The sequence below is a fragment of the Hemicordylus capensis genome, chromosome 6 (genome assembly GCF_027244095.1).
Source record: "Hemicordylus capensis ecotype Gifberg chromosome 6, rHemCap1.1.pri, whole genome shotgun sequence".
NCBI classification, from domain to species: Eukaryota; Metazoa; Chordata; class Lepidosauria; order Squamata; family Cordylidae; genus Hemicordylus; species Hemicordylus capensis.
This window is the reverse complement of record NC_069662.1, coordinates 87,301,991-87,324,362: the sequence shown is the minus strand read 5'-3', so window position 1 is coordinate 87,324,362 and position 22,372 is coordinate 87,301,991. Positions and strand designations below refer to the sequence as shown.

The 22,372-nt window shown below is 43.2% G+C and overlaps 1 protein-coding gene across 7 annotated transcripts in view; it reads left to right on the top strand.

Moving 5' to 3' along the window:
* Positions 1 to 22,372, top strand: part of SUGCT (succinyl-CoA:glutarate-CoA transferase) — a 475,994-nt gene that overhangs the window by 248,970 nt on the left and 204,652 nt on the right. The window contains exon 13 of one of the 7 annotated variants that reach the window (XM_053264040.1): positions 11,046 to 11,101. The exons of the other annotated variants lie outside the window; for them this stretch is intronic. Within the exon in view, the coding sequence (XP_053120015.1) occupies positions 11,046 to 11,093 (48 nt within the window). The 3' untranslated portion in view covers positions 11,094 to 11,101. Of the gene's footprint in view, positions 1 to 11,045; positions 11,102 to 22,372 lie in introns of those variants that run through there. 7 annotated transcript variants of the gene reach the window in all.

The following is a 22,372-nucleotide window of genomic DNA, read 5'->3' as shown; positions in this document are numbered from 1 at the left end:
AAATATCTCTTATCAATCACTATAATTCTGTGTTCCGAGTACAAGCCTACCAAAGTCCCAGGAATTTTGTGAATAGCTTTTCATGCTTTATTCATAGGGTGACCTGACACCCAAGAGGACAAAGACTCTTGCACCTTTAATAGCTATGTTGAAGAGGGAAATATGGGAAGTGCTGCTTGTTATGCAGGGGTGAAAATCTTGCTGAAATTCCTTCTTCTACAAAACTAAGGGAAGATACAGGAGGCTTTAGAGTACAAGGATCAAAAGAGGCTTCAGATCTGTTTTTAGAAAAAGGTTTGAAACTGACTGTGAACAGAGATTTTATTATCTATTCATTTCAGTTTTTAAAGATTATGTATTTATTTTAGTTTTTGAATTTTAATCCAATTTTTCTATTTAAAATATCAAAAATAGACAAGTATACAAAAGTTAAAGCAATATACTAGTTATCAGTTGAAAAATCAACACATCAGAGTCTGTATTAAAACAGTAGCAGCCAGAAACCTGTTTTAAAAGGCCAGACATGAAAATGCCAACTGAAAAAAGTTGTGCCCACAAACTTCCCATACGCTACAGAAGGTATTACTATAATGAATCACAGCAACATGGCATTCAGCTACTATGCTGCAAAAGTTTAAAACCATTCTCAGTAGAATGATCACTCATGTCTTTGGTCCATAAATAGCTTCTCTTCATAATGTTAAAAAGGCAAGACTTAGCTGACCACTGAAAAGTGAGAAAGGTAGACTTCTTTGGGAAAGGTGTTCTGTTGACACAGTGCCAGCTCAGAAAAAGCACTGGCCTTCATGCTGTTCTGGCAGTGTGGGGAACATGGAGCTTGGATCTCAGGAGATGATCTCAAGGTCTTTTACGGTTAAGTCCTTGTCATGAAGGCTTGAGAATACTTGCTTTCCTATGATTATGTGTTTGGATATGCATATGTGCTCTCTGTTTTGATGTACACAATAGATAATACATTTAAGCCCATTGGCTCCTGTTCTTCTCATGGTCCTTCAGATACCTGGTAATTAGTCTGAGCTACAAATGGTGTCAGTTATAAAAACTCCTGGAATGAATCAAAGCAAGATGACACTTAGCCACTGTGCTGTGAAAGTTTGAACTAGTTAGTTCTCAGTATAGTAATCGCTCATGTGTTTGGCCCATCAATAGACTCTCTTCATGATGTCGGCGGGGGGGGGGTGGTGGTGCAAAGTGCTATCAAGTAAACACAGTCCGTCCTAATGAAATAAAAGGCACAACAAAAATACGAAGCAACTTGTAATGAAGAAAGCCTGTGGCTCTCTCTCAAGTGTCAGTTTTGGCTTATGGAAAATAGTGGTAAATTGTTGGTTCTTTGAGAGAAAGTCTGCCACCACAGTGCTCCCACTCTTTACAATCCATGCAGTTGTCCTGTGGCGTTAGAGCTAAACACAGACACTCTTATTTTCATTGTGCAAACTTTCTTTACCTCTCATTATAGGCAGCTGATGGAAAAACAAACAGCAAATAAAGCATATGGGGATGGTTTATTTCTGTGCAAGTTGACTAGGAGACAATGTTGAGTGGATTTTGCCAAATCAGACACTGCTGTCATTTCACAAAACAGGAAATTTGGAAAAGGTGTTACAGCTGTTTTGAATAACATTCAGTCTTCAGCATGGCAGGCATGGGTAGAATCCTCCACTCCTTCCTCAGAATAAGATGAAAAACACAACATGGCGGAAGTAAATTCAACTGAACATTCTGAGACTATTCTCCTGAACTTCCTGGGACTATGCTTTTAAACTGCTCTATTACACATGTGTATATGCTAGGATTTCTCATACTCCCATGCCAAATCATGCTAAGAGTTGCTTCATTATTATCATCTCTCTATATACACAAGATTCTTTTGTCTGGCACTGAGACTTTCCACACCAGCAGCTCCTGTATCAAGGAGCATCATTTGGGCTTGGAAATTCTTCATTCCAGGTAGAAGGATCATGCAGACAGCAGTACTACACACTGGGGAGGTTCAGAAGGTTCTTTTTGTTTGCAGGCTTATCATAGCAAAGTCTGAGGATTCCTGAGGTGAGCTACTTATACTATTCAAATGGTTTTTTACTTGCCATTGATAGTTATGATTAAGCCACTCTGTATATTTTCTGTTTTATTTATTTATTTATTTATTATTTGATTTCTACATCGCCCTTCCCAAAATGGCTCAGAGCGGTTTTTTTCATTTTATGCCACAGAAATGACTTTTATCCAAAAACCCAGAGCAACATAGTAGCCAATATCATGGGCACTACAAGGGATGAATGTGTGCTGCGGTTGGGTTCCACTTACTTATCAGTGGCAATCCCCACTGATTACATGTGGGGGGATTTTACTATCTTCCCTTCCCCTAGTAAAGCCCTGGGCCATCAGAAAACATGTCCTGAGGATTGTGCAGCCCACAGGGACATATTTTTGGATGGTACAAGATGCTTCCAGGGGAAGGGGAGATTGGTAAAATTTGCCACCCTCTTATACAATCTCTGGTGCTGTGTTAGTCTGGAGCTTTTCAGCAGCACCTGTGCTTCTTCATGCAGCATTAGTTAGCCACTGCTGTCTTCCTAAAAGAGCATCTTTAGTTTGAGTTCAGTAGAGAGATACAGCACTGTCTTGAATTCCGCATCCAAAGTAAATACAAATCAGATTACATAGAAGATTGAATTACAGATAAATAGAAAAGTAAAATAAATGCAGCGAAAAATGATTAGAACAAAGGACTGGGCAGGGGGATGCAATTATAAGGTACTGCAAAGCCAAACACCCTAAATTACAACAATAATATATTTACAAAGACATGAAAGAGCAAGATTATTTGCAAGATCACTAGTTCTGATCAAACATGAAGTTCCCTGGGAGGAGGACGTAATAAATGTCAGGTCTTGCTTGTGGGAGTACACTCAGAAGTAGTTTTCACAATATGTATACAATGACTAATTTTTTTTTTCTGTGATGAATTTTGCTAGGCAAAAGAGAACATGAGACTTTGGCCTAACTGGAGGAAGTTGATGAGGCTTCTGTTTAACACTGCATTATGGCTGGATATGCTCTTCATCAGCATCTCCTTTCTTCCCCAAACTCTGCATCAAGAAGGATATTTTGGCAAAGATAGGGCTGGGGAGGAAAGGAAGAGGAAGGAAGGAAGGAGTTGGAACTAGGGAAGCTAAGAGGTAAACCGGGGCCTGGGGCAAAATATAGTCATGAGGCCCTTGTCCTGTACCCCACAAAATACTGTCAATATGAACCAATATTATTGGGGATCTCTAAGCCTTGTGGGACCCATGGCAGTTTTCTCGCTTTGTCCACTCTTCTTTGATTGGAACTTGAGTAGCTGGGATAGTAGGATGCAAACTGGAACCATATAGCAAGTGGGCAGAGCCTAGAAAGGACTAGCTAAGCCTTCATATGCTGTCAGAAAAGACTGGCTAAACATTTCTAACAAATTACTCTAAATATGTAGACTGGCAGGAATGAGCTGGATTCAGTTGCTACCACTGAAGCTACAGTAGCAGGACCAGAGGTTTGTAGGGTGGTTGTGTGCAGAGGCATGTCACTTATGCAGAACATACATTTTGGCAACATCTGACCCAGAGAAGTGGGACTGACAGTATTTCTGGCTGTGGCTGGTGACAGAGGTTTGTCTGCCACCTTCAGTTAGCAGCAATCGGAAACAATTCATTACATCTGCTGGCTCTTAATCAAAGCAACAAAAAATAAAAAAGCAAAAAAAGTGGGGGGACCCTAGGGAAATGGGCCCAAATGTTCCCATTTCAGAAATGTAACGGCATGTGTTAGTTGTAATCATAGGATGTGCTTTTTGTCAGTTCCCCCATTGATGTTTGCTTTTGTAGATTAAAATTACTTGCATCTGTTGTAAATGAAGTTGCCACCAAATTCTAGGAAGACTCAGAATTCAGTGGTGGAGATGCAGTTCCACATGTGCTGGAATCACATGGCATGGGTCAGGGCTTCATAGAATTTGGTGGGTTCCATTATGAGTCCAGAAGACTTTAAAAGCAGTAGGCCTTGCGAGGAATGTGTGGAAGCCTCCTTCGCTGAAATGGCTTGATGGTGTGATTTCACAAGATCAGTGAAGGACACATCTGAAATGCAGTGAGGCCTACGGAGTCCTCAAAGTCTCCAGAACTGAAACACATTGTCAGAAGGCCTGTTTCGATGATACTTTACTAGCTCGTGCGATAAGAAAAGGAATGTGCTGAGAGCATGCCCATTGGAATGTCTTCCGTGGACATCCTGACACTCTCCCAAAATTTTGCTTTATCATGTGAGGTGGTCTGTGTACTAACAGGGACAGTTTTACCCGCCGCCACTGGAAGACCATTGACTTATGAGGAGCGGAAAGTTCTAGTGTTCGTCTCAGAAGTTCATCCGTGGGTCAATTTTAACAAGCTCTGCTTCTTATCAGAGGCTGCAGCTTCTTACCAGAGATGCCCTGAAAAACTTCAAGCAACAAATTGCACTTGCTTTTTGCTCACTATAGACATGTAAGCCAAGGAAATGTGTTATTTCTCTCTCTCTCTCTCTCTCTCTCTCTCTCTCTCTCTCTCTCTCTCTCTCTCTCTCTCTCTCTCTCTCTCTCTCTCACACACACACACACACACACACACACACACACACACACACACACTTTAATTAATTTGCTTTGTTTAAAGTCATGTATAAAGAGACAGCCTTCTTAAAATGCTACCAGTGCGCAGGTGCCACAGACCCCGCCCCAGAGCATGTCCCCTACTTCAATGGGATCCCTAGTACTTTTGGCTTAGAAGGATGGAAGAACCCTTATACCTCTGCTGTTGTTGTTTTAATTAAAATGCCATCTATTTCATCTTCTGTCTGTGTGGCGTTTCTCCATCTTGGCACCAGGAAAGGACCATACCCCTTGCACAGGGGGCATAACAGACTGTTCATCTGAAAGGACCATTTAATTGAATAGCCTACCCTCATGTGGTAAAGGGACACAGTAGGAGGGCACCAGGATGACATCCATGGAAGACATCCCGATGGACACACTCTCAATGTATCCTCTTTCTAATCACGTGACCCTGTAAGGCACTGTGTGAACCAGCCCAGAATCTGGCAAGTTTGATGATGGAATTGTGGCTTCAGGCATCCAAAACTGATTCTGCAATGGGGACTTTGCGGCTAGCTGAACCCTTTGAGAGAGGAAATCTGTTGTCATCACCATCTCTAGTGGTATGTGGAGAGAGAAGTTTTCCTGACATATTTTACAAGGAATATGTCGGGAAATATGACATAACAGGGCCTTTTCCTTGGCATTGGAACTCCCTCCCTTAAGAACTTTGCCATGCTTCCTCCCTCAGTCTTTTAAAAAAACAACTAAAGACACACCTTTTTAACGCTCCATCTTTGGTTATATCTGGTAGGTTCTTTAATTTTTAGTTTTTATAATTTTCAGGTATTAGCTTTTAAAATAACTTTTAATTTGAACTTAATAGTGATTGTGGTTTTTAACCTCAAGTTTAACTTGTTTACTCAATTTGGTTAATTGTATTTTATTGTATATTGTATCTATTTTATTGTTATGAGCTGCCCCGAGCAGTAGTGTGCTGGAGGGGCAGGGTATAAATATTTTAAATAAATAAATAATAAATAAATAAGGAATTCCTTGAATAAATATTACTTCAAAAAGAAATTTTTAACAAGATAAAACTGATTTTAAAAAATACTGTTAAAATCTGGTTAAGAAAAAGCAGTGATGGATGCAATACACATACTAAACATGCATGGCTCCTTATTTTAAGTCTGGAGGCTGAGGTGCATCTGTTCAACATCCTGTGGTTTCTAGAAAGGGTGACTCCAGTGGGGGGGGCATGAGTGGCTTGCCCAGCTTGCCCCTGCACCGCCTCCCCATTTCTGTTTCAGAAATCAAATATGTGGGACACAGCTCACTTACCCATGAATGCACTTTGCCCCTTCTGTGCACACCCCCTCAATTTCTTCTGGTGCCACCACTGGTTTCAAGAACTTTGCCTTGAAATTTTTATGTTCCATGGCACATAGAATAAAATGTTGTGTTATGACTTGCAGCTGCAGACATTTAGAAGGCTTACCTTCCTGAATGTCATTGTTATCAACCACTTATTTGCTACTGTTTTAGTGCTGTGATTTGCCCGTAGTTTCTGAATACACTCTGATGATAATTCAGTCACTGATGGCTATCATCAGAGGTTTCTTGAATTTGACCTAGCCATAGTGAAAACTATCATCCCCACTTCCAATGGGCAAGTTAACTGGCCAAGTTAGAAAACTTGCAAGAAGTATTACTTAATATTCATTTACAGTTCCTCTTTCTCTGTATTGCATCAGCTCTGTTCCAGTGCAACGTTGTGCACTTTGTCTGATTTTTTTTTTAAGGGGAAAAATTTGGAAGACCATCTTTTAATTTCTTTCTGTAAACAATTAGAATCATGTAAAACAGCTTTGAAAAACTGCTTGATGCCAAATGGATGAATGTGCTTTTGTTGGAAGATGAAACCACCAGCATATGACATTTGAGCAAACAAATAGTAAACAGGAATGTACTGAATCTTTTCTTCCTAGGGAGTGGCTGTGTTTACAGCCCTTTTCCTATGGAGACTGGCTCACAGATTTAAATGTGGAAAAAGAAATGAGGGATTCCTGGTTCCATTACGTTATGGACCCCAGTGAACATACTTTGCATTTTCAATTGCATATTTTCATTCTTCACGTATTCCACCATGCATTCCAGCATGAATGACAAAAAAAAAAAACTGAGTGGTTCTAGGCTAAAATATAGTGATAATTTCCCCTCCCCCTACCAACATGTTGGATTGAACTATTAAAAAAACATAATTACAGTCAATATTTTCAAGATGCTGAGTATTACTTCCCATTGAAAGCAGCCTGGAGTCATCTTAAATATTCTGGAAGATCAGGCTGTAGTTTAACAGAATAATGTGCAAGAATTTAAGGGAAATAACTCCTGGGGTTGAGGTTTGGATAACAGAAAAGCAGAATCTAGGATTCAGCCAAAGACTATCACAGAAATTATAAATACTGTAGTTGGAGTCATACTGTACTAAAAATACCTTAAATATCTTACAAAATTATTACAATAAAATTAATTCATCAAATGTTGGCTGTTGAGTCTCTCAGAGTGATTGGACATTCAAGGTTTCAAAAATAGTTGATGTTTTCAACTGGCATCTTTGTTATGGTCATAATTAAATGGTATCAGAGTTCAAAATCCAAAATGATATCTTCTGGCAGTATTCAAAGCACATTTATATCCTCTTGCATTATGTGAAAGGAACAAATCTTGATTTTCTTTTTTAAAAAGTCATGTGTTAGAGGGATCAGCACTGGGTATTAAAAATACAACAGAGCAACCTACTTTTAAACGTTAGCCATATAAGCACATTACAGCAATGTGTAACCTTATTAAAATCCTCAATATGAGTTGAATAGGTTGGGTGTTCCCATTTAGCACACCAAATCTCCCTTTTGCTAAAAGCACCCATGCACAACTTGCACTGTATCCCAAATTCTCTGCCCTTGCTGGCCTTATGTAGCAGGCAACAGTATTAACTTGAAACAGTAGTTGACATCCAATGAACCACTTGCAGGAGACATTGCGCTGGCTAGTTGCACTCCAGACTAGTGTTGCCCTACATGCAAGCATGTTTGTGGTTGCTCAAACCTCATTAGTTTTAATGGTGACATTTCCACAAGAGTGCTATAGTGCAATAGCTCAATTCTGCAGACCCCGCTTTGTGCAACTAAGCTAACTTCTTGTGCTAGCGCAAATGTGCTCACTCTGGCAGTGGTTCATTGCTCTGGATGTCAGCCACTATGCCATATCATCTCATCTTTCCCAAGTATTACTTCCCACACCTTTCGTTCCATCCTCTTCACACCACTGAGTGCAGAAAACTCTCATGCTGATATAGAAGGGATTCATTTGCTCTTCCGTTCTCCTTTACATGACTTCTGTTTAAAAGGAAACATGGAGCAACGTGCATGCACCAGTGTCCCCCAGTATGAAGATGTAATGCCTGAGTACATTCTATATGGAAAGCACTTATGCAGGGGCGTAACAAGGCTGGAGTGGGCCCAGAGACAAAATTTTAAAATGGGCCCCTTGCTGATACACACACACACACACACACACACACACACACACACACACACCCACACCACACACACACTTCACAATATATAGTCATGTGACTTGCCTCGGGGGTGGGCCTTGAGGTGTGGGGGCCCCCAGGCAGCTGCCTCCCCTTGCCTAATAGTAGTTACGCCCCTGCACTTATGAGATTTTTGCAGAGAGGTTAATGTAGATAACACTAGGGATGTGCACGGATCCAGTGTGGCACCCTTTCTGGAGTGCCAAACTGGTTTGGTCCACCGGCATCTGAACCGGTTTGAAGGAAGGGGGTGGGTGGCTTTAAGAGAGAGGGAGGCAGTGCCAGTCCCCACCCCACCGCTTTTCCCCCACTGGAGCCCTCCAAAAAATGGGTGCGCTGGGCTGCAGCGTTCCTGCTTGCAGCCTCGATCAGTGTCACCACGCTTATGGCCGATATGCATGCGTGTTGGCCATGAGTGTGGTGATGCTGATCGAGGCTGCAAACAGGAATGCTGCAGCCCAGCGCACCCATTTTTTGGAGGGCTCCAGTGGGGGGAAAGCGGCCGGACAGGAGTGGGCAGATAGGAAGTGCCTTCCCTGTCCCTTAAAGTGACCTCCCACTCCAACCCCCAGGAGTGCATGGACTAGTTCCATGCCCATCCCTAGATGACAGTGATACATACACTAGCTTGGAATTGCAGCCTGCTGTCTTCACAGTGACCTTGCTGGCCTGTATGTAGCAGAGACCATGCATACCACACACAAAAAATCGCTAAGATGTTTTGGCTGCACAGCCTGCAGCGAGTAGGTGTGTGAAAGGCAAAGAGATAGTTATTTCCTTTTGAGACGTACACACCCTGTGACCCAGACTAGAGAGGGATCTGCTTTGCAGAAGCCTTGCTGCAAGGGAATTTCCACATGGCTTTCATTATGGCAGAGATGAGGGTGGTGACAAGTTGCACATTAAATAACTACCTCTTCAAAGCTGTTGTGTTTTATTCCTTTTGTAAGAAAAGTGACATAATTCTGGGTTACTTGGGTAAACAAACTCATTTAACTGCAGGATGCATTCCGACTGCAGATGAAGCTTGCTCAGTCCTTCTCGGCCTCATTACAGACATATGGCTCTGCAATGATTACCTGCACATTTAGGGACAAGTGCGTCCGTAGTTGCTAAGTTAGTAGCCAACAGTTTTCACTGGGGAAATAAATCCAGTTCACTGCTAGTAATGTGGTTTTTTAAAGGGGGAGAAAAAAACATAAGCAAAGTCCTCAGATTCATAAGATACAGCAAAACAGATGGTCTTCATCATCCTTTTAGGCAGGAGACATGGTCTATTTTCTATTAGGAATGGTGCTTATAGCAAACGACTAAATATCAAGCAAAAAGTCCTGTGTTGTGGCTATACTCTCTCTCTCTGTGTATGTATATATACAAATGTACACAAATGCATATGGCTGTATTCCTTGAGGTGTAAAATATTGATTGCACCAGGAGCAGCCACAAACAAACTTGCAGGCTAGTTGGCTAGTGTTAGAATTGCACAGGAAGAAGAATGACATGTTTTAAGAAACCCTTTTAACTGTTATTGGTATTGTTCCTCTTTCTCTCATCTTTCAGTTGCCAGCACTCATACATTTAAGATGGTGACATGTCATTAGAATGATTAACAGAACTGTATCTTTCTGTAATTATGTTGGTTATTCTCAAACAGAAGCTTGGTTCTGAGCGGAATGTCTGTTGCAAAACACATGCATTTTGCAAGATGCTGGAAAAAGTCTTGGCTGTCTTTCCCCCTTTTATTAGAAAGGATATAAGTTTTTATTTTGTACAGTTTTGCAGATCTAAAGACTGACATCTACTCTGACAAGGTGCTGCTTACCAGAGGCTGTTAATTAGAGAATATTTACATGACACTGTCTTGAGCTCCTTGACATTTGTCCTGTGGCTGCAATTATTAACTATTAAATAATGTCAAAGGTTGTATGTTGATGTTACTGTGTTACTGTGATCAACCTGTTGACTCTTGGGTTGGCAATTACTCTCATAGGCTGTGTTTGCAGAAATAATTAGGGGCTACAGAAAAGATTCTGTAGAACCTCTTCTAGTTAATTCCTGAAGTTAAAGCCAGAAGAGAGTCTCTTTTTTCTTTTTGCTCTTGTCATGTACTCTTCTCACTGTGTACTTCGTAAGGAATTTTTATCAGTAGAGAAAATGGTCTTTTCACCGGAGGAAGTGTTCAAATTTGGTCTAGATTATTGCTGTATCCGTCACATTTTATCCTCACAACAGCATTGTGAGGTAGGTTAGGGATCTGCCCAAGGCCACCTGGTAATTTTATGGTTGAGAGGGAATTCAAAGCCAGATTTTTGCAGCACTGAGCTGACGGAGCTGGTCTCGGAGTTGGTGTTGGAGTCACCCAGACTTTTGGTTCTGCGGGACTTCAATATCCATTGTGAGGCTGACTTGTCTGGTGCTGCTCAGTAGTTCATAGAGGCCATGACAACTATGGGCCTGTCCCAACTAGTTTCAGGACCAACTCATATTGCCGGCCACACACTTGATTTGGTCTTTTGTTCGGATCAGGGGAGGTGTTCCATGAGTGCGGGATCCTGTGGTTTCCCCATTGTCATGGTCGGACCACTACCTGGTTAAGGTTGGTTTCACAGCCACAACCCAGCCCTGCTGGGGTGGAGGACCTATTAAGATGGTCCGCTCGAGATGGCTGTTGGATCCAGTAGGATTCAAAAAAGCCTTAGGGGGTTAGATGGACCAGTGGTCTGACTTGGTATAAGGCAGTTTCCTATGTTCCTATGACTTCCTTTGCAAAAGCCATGCTGATTTTCCTCAGTAACTCTTGTTCTTCTTTGTGTTTAACAGTTTGAGCTCAGCAATGCTATCTACCAGTTTGCCTGGGACAGAAGTTAGACTGACAGGTCTGTAACTTTTCGGATTTTCCCCTGTAACCTTTTCAGATGCAAGGCATGTCTGCAACCGAGAGAGAGATGCTTAGAGGTTATCTCTGAAGGAAAGATTCACTGGTAATAAAATCAGCTTTCAAACTCTTGATTAGATCAGTGAAGATTCTGTATCAGACATTCTTTTTTGTTGGGGTTTGCGATTGTTTAGCAAAGCACCAAGGAAGCTACCAGTCCAGTTACAGAGTGCAGAGTTTAGTTCTTGCATCTGTTTAAGTAACACGCATGGAGATCACTGTAGATTCTAAACTAAATTGATTTATTGGTGAAGTACATTTGAAATAGGAAAGACCTATCCTATCTATCAGCTACATAATGAATAGGCAGGGAGAGAGAGAGACGTTTCCATCTTCTCTCTAGGAGGAAAGGAAGAGGACTGACTCACTACAGGAAGTACCTGAGGAGTCAAAGCAGGGGTCATAGAGTAGAGGAAAACAGGGAGAGGTAAAGGAGACCCTCACTAGCTATCTCTACTCCCAGTGCCCCTAGTGGTCATTAGGATAGTTGGTGTAAAAGGTTGATGCACTGGAACTCCATCTCCAACACCCCTTCTCATTGCCTGTTGCACCGGCTCATGACTCCCATCTTCTCATGAAGCATCTGGATCTGTCTCTGGGAAGTGGCTTAGTCAATCCATCTGCCACCATCTCTTCTGTTGGGCAATACTCCAACTGGACTACCCCCTTTTCTTGCATGCATCAAACATTGTGATACTTTATGGGAATGTGCTTAGTTTGAGACTCCATCTTTTCCATCTGGGAGATCTGGATACAACTTTGGTTATCCTCAAACATTACTGTGGGCTTTGGTTCCTCAATCCCAAAGTCCAATATTAGCTGGTGTATCCACACTGCTTCCTTGCACACTTCAACTGTTGAAATATATTCTGCTTCTGTGGATGAGAGCGCAACAAGTGACTGCTTGTGGCTAGCCCAACTTTTGGCTCCATCTCCATACAAGAACAGGTGTCCACTGGTGGACTTGTGATCTGTTCTGACTTCGCCCCAGTCTGAATCCATGTATCCTACTAGTCCGGAATTGCTGCTTGCTGGAATCTCCAACATGTAGTGTGCAGTACCCTTTAGGTATCTTTCCAGTCTTTTTACTACAGTCCAATCATTATTGGTTGGTGCACTTATTTTTCTGCTCAGGATTCCCACTGCTGAAGCAATATCTGGCCTTGTCTCTGTGGCTATATACAGAGAAAAGCAATACATGCTTTTCTGTATTGATTGTTGGCTGGTAAAGGCTCGCTGTCTCCATTTTGCTTCCAGAAATTTGTATCTATTGGTGTACTGACTTCATTGGCATCTGTCAGTCCCAGACATTCTAGAAGATCCTTTATTTTCTGCTTCTGGTTGAGAAGGAATGTCCCATCACCTTCTCTTTCTATTTGGATGCCAAGGTAATAGGAGATGTTTCCTTCACCTCTATTTTCTTGTTCAGGTGCTGTACAATCTCATGGCTGTCTTGCTTTTCTTCATATATAATAATCAAGTCATCAACTTAAGTCACGATGTAAGTCCATCTATTGCCTCTGCATCTTGAATATAGGCAGGGGTCAGCTTTTCCTTGCGTGAACCCCTCCTTAAGTAACAGTTGATTCAGTTTCTCATTCCACAATCTGCTTGTTTTTAGCCATAGATGCTCTTTTGTAGTTTGCACACAAGCCCCTTCTTTCCAGGTACCTCAAAGCCTGGTGGCTGTTGCATGCAGATGTCTTCCTTGATTTCCCCATGAAGGAAGGCAGTCTTTACATCCAAGTGGTCAACTTGCATCTTTCTGGCTGCTGCCATGCTGAGCAGTGTCCTAATTGAAGTGTGTTTCACAACTGGTGAAGGTCTTATCATAGTCCTCACCATAGATTTAGAGTATCCTTTGGATACTGGCGTTGTCTTGCAGTGCTGTACATCCCCTTCTATATCCTGCTTGACTTTGAAGACCCACTTGCATCCCACAGTCTTTCTTCCTGCTGGTAGTTCCACAAGTCTCCAAGTCTCATTTTTGTGCAGGGGATCAATTTTTTCTGATGCTACTATTCTCCATTTCTCAGCTTCATCAGCTGGCATCTTTTCTATATCTTGCCATGTGGTGGGTTCTCGTATCTCTCCTCCTTTGGCCATGAGTGAGAGCCTTTTGGGTGGAACCCCTTTGTTGGGCCGCTGTGAGCACCTCTGTTCTGGCCCGGGCTGTGCAGCCCCTTCTGAATCTGGCATAAATTCTTTGAGTTCACTGTCTGGCTCTAGCTTCATGAAGGTCCGCTCATATGGTTCCTCTTTCACCTGGATCTATGGCACAAGTTCTGGTACATCACCTCTAGTTGGCCCTTGTCTCTCATCATACTACACCACATTGTGAATTCTGACCTCTCCACTTGCAGGATCAAGTATTCTGTATCCCTTTTGGCCAGGTGCATATCCAACCAGCACTTCCAGTTCACATCTGTGATTGAGTTTGGTTCTCTTGGCCTTGGGGACATAAGCATAAGCCTTTGATCCAAACACTCTGATCTGGTTTAGAGAGGGTTTGTGCCCCTGCTATAGTTCAAATGGTGTCTATTGCTTTGGTTGGCAATCTGTTTTGCAGTCATCGTTGCTTCTCCCCAGAATTTATTTGCCAAGCCAGCATAATGTAACATGCATCTGGTCATTTCTAGTAGAGAGCGGTTTTTCCTCTTCACCACACCATTCAGTTCTGGTGTGTATGCAGGAGTAGACTCACGTGAAATCCCATGTTCCTTTAGAAATCTTTTCATGTCGTTTGACATGTATTCACCTCCATTGCCTGACCTTAGTCTTTGAGGCTTTCGTCCAAATTTGTTATTGACCAGTGCAATATACTCTTTAATTTTTTTTCAAACACTTGACTCTTCTCTCTCAGAGGATATACATAAGTAAATCTTGAAAAACCATCAATAAATGAGTATGTAGAGATTGCCACCCGTACTGTGTTCAAGTGGACCACAGACATCAGAATGTATCCAGAAGTCTGCTGTAGAGGAGAAGAAGAGGGACACCATCTACCCCAGGGTGAGAAGCTGGGGTGCCTGCCTGGCTGCCTCTTCTTTTCCGCCTCCCTTGGTTGCCATCTGCCCCCCCCCCCCCACTGCAGGACTGTCTGTGGAGTGGCTTCACAGGACTGGGGCCTGCAAGGGTGACTGGGCAGTTTTCCTGGTTCCACTTGCTGAGCTTGCTGCTCAGCCTATATAGGAATGCTGCCAGTGGTGGTGGGCCTGCTACTGGCAGGGCCAACACCAAAGGGGGTTGCCACTTTGCGGGAGCCACTTTGGGGTAAAACGAGGGCGAGGGCTGGACATTATGTCCAGATATTTGTACAGAGAGAGGTATTCAATAGTGCGGCTTCTGTTTAATTAGTTTTAAGCTGTTTTGGAATTGGGTTGAAGTTGTTGCAATGTGTTTGGGTTCATCTGGAGATGGGAAGAAAGGGGGCGCCTTCGTTGAATGTGAGGCAGCTATTTCGATGGTGGTGGAGAATAGAAGAGGTAACGTTCACAGATCAGCAGGCCATTCCAGGGGAAGGGTAGTCAGAAATTTATTAGCTGTCTCCCCTTCTGGCTGTCCTGCCAGCTCTTTGACCTCAGGGAGCACTGCTAACAACCCACATAGCCTTACCTTGCTCGTCTGCAATACCAGGTCGGTCCAAAATAAGCCTGAACTCATACATGATTTGATTATGGAAGAAGGTGCTGACCTGGTATGTATTACCGAGAATTGGTTGGGGGAGGCTAGTGATCCAGGCTGGTCCCAGCTTCTCCTTCCAGGATATTCTGTAGAGGAGCAGGTGAGGGGACTGGGGTGGGGAAGTGGAGTGGCTGTGGTCCATAAGGATAACATCTCCCTTACCAGGGGCCCTGTTAGGGTATCAGACCATATTGAATGTGTGTACTTAAGTTTGGGGACCAGGGATAGATTGGGACTTTTGTTGGTGTACTGATCACCCCTCTGTCCAACGGAATATCTTACTGAGCTCACGGACTTGGTCGCATAACTCGCGTTGGAGTCTCCCAGAATTTTGGTACTGGGGGACTTCAATGTTCGTTTCAGGACCAATTTGCCAGGGGCAGCTCAGGAGTTCATAGCGGCCATGACAACTATGGGCCTATCCCAAGTGATCTCTGGATCAATACATATTGCAGGTCACATGCTTTTTGCTTTTTAAATTTTTTTATTGGTTTTTACAATATCTTAACAATCTCATTACATCTAATTAAGTAATATTGACTTCCCGCTCACCAATCAGCACGATTCATTAACTATACAAGTCAACCATTGCTATAGTAATTCAAAACATATATCCTACACATTGCAAACTCGATTTTACTCTACCCAACCTGCTATTATTACTAAATTTCAAACCCTGCTGAAAAGTCTATATTAGAAAAATAGTTCTTTTAGTATAATAAGAATGGTTTCCAATCTTCTTTAAAACATTCCAAGTTTTCATCCCTTATCAATCCTGTAAGTTTTGCCATCTCAGCATATTCCAAAATTTTTATCAACCAATCTTCTTTTGAGGGCATTTCATTGTCCTTCCATTTCTGCGCATATACTATTCTGGCCGCCGTGGTTGCATACATAAAAAATGTTAAGTTTCTTCTGGAAAACTCTCCTTGCGTTATTCCCAGCAGGAAGGATTCTGGCCTCTTAGGAAATGTCATTTTTTTTTCTTCAACTCATTATATATCATTGCAGGTCACATGCTTGATTTGGTCTTTTACTGTGATCAGGGTGGTGTTCCGTGGGTGGGGACTCCAGTGATCTCCCCATTGTCATGGACGGATCACCATCTAGTTAAGGTTGGACTTACAACCACTTCCCACCTCCTCAGGGGCGAGGGGCCTATTAGAATGGTCCATCTGAAGAGGTTGTTGAATCCGGTAGGATTCCAAGAATTGCCACATTGAAAGTCTTGGCTCTTTGACTGCCTCTGTCTGTGTCCTGTTCCTCAAAGCCAGCATGCTGTCTTCTTCTCTGTCTGTTAGAAAAGCTTATCCTCTTTCCTGTTGCATTCACAGATTGTGTGTCATCATTATAGTCATGGTAACCAGGTTTTCCTCCTCTGGAGTATCTCTACCTTTCCATCCTTTGGGCTCCAGACAATTAGCATACAAATGCCCTGTTTTGTTACAGCTGAAACAATGCTTCTGTTTGCAGCAGAAGGCTGCAGAATCTATTTCTCCTTGTTTAAGGCTGAAATCTTGCAAGCATGTAACTACAGTTTGCAATTCAAGCTACTATTTGAAACCTCCAATGCCATTTTTACATTATCATAACTCTGTGGCAAAGATCTCAAAATCAAACTAATTAACACTTGATCAACCAAAGTAGATCCATGTTTACATAATCTGTGAATCTCCCGCATTCCATTTATATGGGCTGAAAGATCCCCTATTTCAGCTGCATTTTGAAAATCCTTTGGATTAAAAGGAGAGCAGCATTGGGGGAGACTCTGCCTTATAGCTTTTTCAACACATCTGAGGCAATTTTAGTGTTGTATTAGTAAGTCATCACTTACATTTAGGAGAATCAATAGATAGAACTATGTGCTCTATCATTCTGTGAATCCCACTCCTTTTTGGCAGTCACCCCATCTGTTGGTCGTGGGTCTGTGAGAGCTCCATTAAGTCCTTTTGCCATCAGGAGGGCTTCCATTTTCATAACCCATTGATCATAATTCCTTCCATTCAGCTTGGAGAGGGCAGCGCTGCTCACTTCTGGATCCATGCTGTCTTACTAACTCACTCAGCTGCACTTTAAAAGGAAAACTCTGCTGCAGACTCTTGGGCTGCTGGGCCCATAACCCTGTTGGGGTTTGTGATTATTTAGCAAAGCACCAAGGTAGCTACTGTATTTGGAAGGTAGCTAATGTTGGAACTCCATATCCAACATGTTTCAATTTAAGAATGGCTTCATTAAGGGCCAGCATCAGTGTCTCTTGGGCCACTGCTGTCTTTTCCTACCCACCTCCCCATCTGCAAATGGAAACATCCCTGGACATCCTTGCCTGTTCTAATCACATATAAAGTGGTGTGTGTGTGTGTGCGCGCGTGCATGCAACACATCAAATTTTGAGAATAAATGATGAAGATAGGTGAGGGGAATTGAGCCTTCCCTATGTTTGCCTAAGTTCCTTTGGCCTCTCAGATCACTACCACACGTGCTTTTCTTTCAGATGGGCTCATTGCAAGTATTGGAGCCCAACGGAAATGAGAAGTGCCTGAACTGAGAGGTAAATCTCTGACAGGGGGAGGATTGAACGCCTCTTATCTACTGCCCCGTTGCTCTGAAAATGGGGTCCATTATGCTTTATATGCAATTGTGGCAGAGCTGGTGTGGTTATCAAGGAGGAAATCCCTCCCTTTGCTGCATGGAGTTCTCAGATAGGCTGCCACCACCCAATTTTCCAGGCAGGAAGATTCACCCTTTCTAAGGGTATATCCTGGAAGAGTAAAGTGGAAAGCCCCTCCCTTACAAGCAAGACTGAGCAGTCTCAGGCCTTCAGGGATGTGTGAGTAGGCTAGACCTAATGAGGAGTAACACTCAATAACAAGGATTTATTTTAAAAATATGATGGTAAGGGAAAATGCAGAAGGCTTCAGCAAACCCGACCTCCTTTCAGACAACCCCCCAAATAATTACAATAAAGCTACAACACAGATCCAAGCACTTAAACAAACACAATCCCTTGACATGTCTGGCTAAATTGGTCCTTATCCTTCCTACTTACTCCTAGATAAGGAACTCCCAGTTGATTCCCAGCCAGGGCTGTTGGACTCCTTTCCCCCTCAGCAGCTTCTGAACCCACTGCTCTCTGAGAGGCCTCCTGGAGGTTTTACACACAGGACTTCTACCCCGACTCTACTTCAGAGGAGAGTGTGTGCATTCACACACCAACCAAACTTACCCCAAAGTCCCTTTGAGATTCTTGGACCCACTCCACATGCAAATTGGGCTTTGTGATGTGAATTCTAGCTTATCTTGATGTATTTTCAGATTTTTAAAATGCTAGTTTTAAGCTACTTTTACTGAAAACACCAGAGCAAATAGGGAGAGGCACTGATGTGGAATCATTAGCACGATAATAGGGATGTTCTCTTTAGAAATGCAGATATCACTCTTAAGGAAGCTCTCAAACCACCACCCCCCCCTGGCTAGAAGGAAAATGTGGAGCATGCCCTGTGAACTTGTTTCAAAACAGAATCTGAGAGCAGAGGGGAGGGGCTGCTTCCGTCAATGCTGTGAGTGTAGTTCAAAGTGGCTTCGCTCAGTATTTACCCCAAAGCATGAAGCCATGTGTGAATAACTCCCAGGACGTTTTCCACACAGCTCTCATGTCCTTTGGAATGAAGGGTGTGTGTTTACATATTGGGCAGATTTACCCCAAAGTACCTGCGAGCTATTGGGAGCACTTCACAAACAATTTGGGTTTTTCACTGCATGTTAGAGTGCAGCTTGATTTATATCTGGAGTTTAAAAAAATCCACTTTTTGCGTTGGCTTTTTGGATAATTTTGAGTTTGCAGAAAACCCGTGGTAAAACCTGCTGTATGGAGAACTCCCAGGGAAGAACTGACTCCAGAACAGAAACTCTTCCAACTCCTCTATAGGCTGTTGTCCAGTAAACCCTTCCCCTTACTGTGGATTGATCCTTTAGTTTTGATTTTCCTGGGCTTTCTTCCTTATTAGGAAAGGCCCAACCTCCAAGCAGTTACCCTAAGTAAGCCCTAGCCCTCTCCTAAAGCTTTACCATCACTATAACTAGGTTTTAGCAAACAGGTCTGCTGCTTTCATGTTTCATTTGTCCTGAGAAGTCCCTGCTCAATGCGTCATGCAAAGCAAATAGATTGCACTTGAAGCAGTTCTCTGTACATCTCAGTAGGCAGGAAGACATATATAGGGAGAAGACCCCACAAGATATGCGGAACCCCACCCGTACAGGGCTTTGAAGATCAAAAACAGGAATTGAATAGGGGCTGAAAGGTAACAGGTGATTCATTGAGGTTCTTCTCACGATCTGTGAGAAGAGCCTCTAGGGGGTTTGTGAGGAGAGCGGGCTAAGCCCACTCTCGTCGCAGACAGTATGCTCTGGGCGGCCACAGTGGCCACCCACACAACTGCCAGCTCCGTGACGGAGCTGGCGGGGGCTGGGAGGATCGGGGACCGCGAGGCCCCCGGAAGCTCCAGTATGCCCTGTACGAGTGCGCAGGGCATACTGGAGAGACCCCCGAGCCGGGAGGCTGCTTTTAAGCCTCCCGGCTGGGGGTCTGCTCATGAGTAGCCACGGTGCAGAGCCTCACCGTGGCTACCCATGATTTTGAAAACCGGGTTTGTGGAGCGCTTGCTCCGCAAACCCGGTTTAAGGGGAGGGGTAGTTAGGCGGGTTAACTGCCTGGAAGCCACCAGGCCCGCCTGCGAGCCTGGTGGCTCACACGGTCAGGCGAAATTGGGCTAGGCTCTCCTAGCCCGATTTCCCCTGATCGTCAGAATAGCCTCATTGACTGTTACACTGCATGTCCCACCAAAATAATACCAGAGATTGGAATAGAATAGGCTATAATCTTCTGCCTAATCTTACACTGACGATTGCTAACAATTTGTTAAATAAAACTAATTTTTTAAAAAATAAATGAGTGTTGAGTAGAGGAGTCCTGCTGGAACTCACATGCAACACTTGGTCTTTTGCTAACACATCCCACTACAGAGAGATGACACTCCTGCCCAGATGGAAGTGTTCAGTTCATTGTTCATCCATCATACTTAGAATTTTCATGGGGGCTTTTATGCATGCTTAATTTATCCCTGTTGTCAACATGGTTGAATGATTCAAAGTGTGGTGAGATGCACAAAGAATAACCTAGAACTTAACCCTTAGCTGTAGGCCTAGAGTGAATTCCTGGCTCAGACAAAGATGCAGAATGCCAAATGACATCCCTTGGCCAGCGTCCTGCTTTTGTACTCTCCCCTTCTCCTCTTCCTACCCCCCCTCAGAGTCTTTTTTTAAAGGTAAAATTGAAGTGTACGTCTGCCTCACTCTCAGACATTGCCTCACTTTTATAATTTATGATGCCTGTTATGTCAGCCCCCCCACCCCCGCCCTTGTTTCAGTTCATCAAATGATTTTCAGTTGTTTTAGTGGCTTCATATGTTATTTCTCTGTCAATCCTTTTGTATGGTTCCTCACAGTTTCCTCTGCCAATGGTTTAACTCAGACCCTTCTTTCAGAGTGCCAGCCTCTCAATGATTTTTGGCTGAGCGCACCTCCTGTTTATAGACTGATTCACAGAAGGAACAAAAAGGGCACTGAAATTGGATCCAATTATTTACTGTGAGGCTGGCTATCCATCCACCAATCCTCCACAGTCCAACCTTTCTAGACAATTGTGTGTCACAAGCAGCTGGCAGGAGCTCTGCAAGAAGGTGCTTTCGGAGTAAATAGCTTGAGTAGTCAACACTCACAAGTAGGCCAAACCAAATGCTGTAGGGAGCAACAAAGTATCTCCATGATTCCTGGCTTTGGAGGTACAATCCTCCTTACTCTATGTATCATGATCACCAGGCCTTGAGCATAAATTACCAAGGGCACCCACTCAATAATTGTTGGGGAAGAGGCAAGGCCTATTGCTGACTGGTGAATTTTGAAGGGGAGATGCATGTGTGCTATGCCATCTTACATTGTTTGCATATAAGATGCAACCACTTCATACAGGTGATGTTCCACTTCAGTACATCTTTGCATTGTTTCTTGTGCTTGTTCATGCTTCTGGTCACACCAGCCCCCCCACCCCCTGGCTGCCCCCTGCCAGTGAACAATTACAGAAATCCCTACCCCAGTTCAGGGATCATATCTACCAAATCACTAGCTACATTAGGCTTGCTTGGGACTTTAAGGCAGGAAAATGTCACTGCACATATACAGAGGTCATTTCCCTCACCACTGAAGCCAGGTGTCTCCACTCTGCTTCAGGAATCAGAGAGGCTTTGAATGAGTAGGATCATCTACTCTTTTACCAGCGAACAAAGTGAGCCACAGAGGTATGCCTTGTATGGGTGGTCTGCTAGATAGAGAGGTCATTCACACAATCAAAAACTGTGTTCTACTCAGGTTTGGGAGCTGTGTGTGCTTTCAGTTTTCAGTTGTGTGGAAGCAAGGTAGGAGGGAAAACTACCCAGGTTTTCCGCCGGCCATGCTTCCACACAATCACTTCTACCCAGGTCTTCCTCTGACCTTGCTTCCACATAACCGAAAACTGGGAGCACACACAGCTCCCAAACCCGGGTAGAACACAGTTTTTGATTGTGTGGCTAACTTCATTGTGTTGTACGGTACATTTCAGAACTAACCTGCAAGCAAGCAGTTTTAATTTGTCCATTTAACAACAATTTAGTACTGTGCCTATGCCTAGTAAACATATCTGTAGTCACCTATATCAGGCAGCAGTGATATAGGAAGGTGCTGGAGGTGGATGCTCTCTTCAGTAGCAGTGGCAAAGGCATCATCTCATACTGCATGGGAGAGAGGCAATGGTAAATCATTCTTGTATTCTACCAAGAAAAGCACATGGTTCTGTGGTCGCCAGGAGTCGATGCCGACTCAACGGCACAATCTTTCCTTTCTTAGGCAGGCAGACATCTTTAATTTGTGTAACATTTCACTTGAGTCATCCCTTGAGTCAGATTTAATTTTAACCACGTTATTTTAAAAATAAAAATGTAGAATTTAGATTAAATACAAATTTTAAAAAATAATTTATTTTTTTTAAAAATCTGATCGTTTATTTTTAAACATGTCATTGATTTCTTTGCACTGTACTATAAGATGAGCTCCTAGAACTCATGACCTCATCTTCGGGTTTCCCCCACCCTTCCATTCCACCTATCAATTACATGACCACTCTTCAAGCCTCCTATTCCCCTGTTCCATTGCCTGAACACCTCCAGTCTGAATACAGTGACCACCAGCAGCTTTTATTCCCCCATACACTCACCTTAGCATGCACACACACACATTGCCTGGGCTTCTTGAAAGTGGAGGTAAAATGGATGGCTGTAGTCAGGGGCAGTCCAAAGTGCAACACGCTCTTTTAGCCCACATCCCTGGTGGGGCCAGACCCCTTCCAAAACTGACCTTTACAAACTTTGAAAGTGGAATGGGGGGTGGGGAGGAGGAAGTTACCAGCAGCCTCCTCTTTTCTCCTCTTGCTTCTTGCATT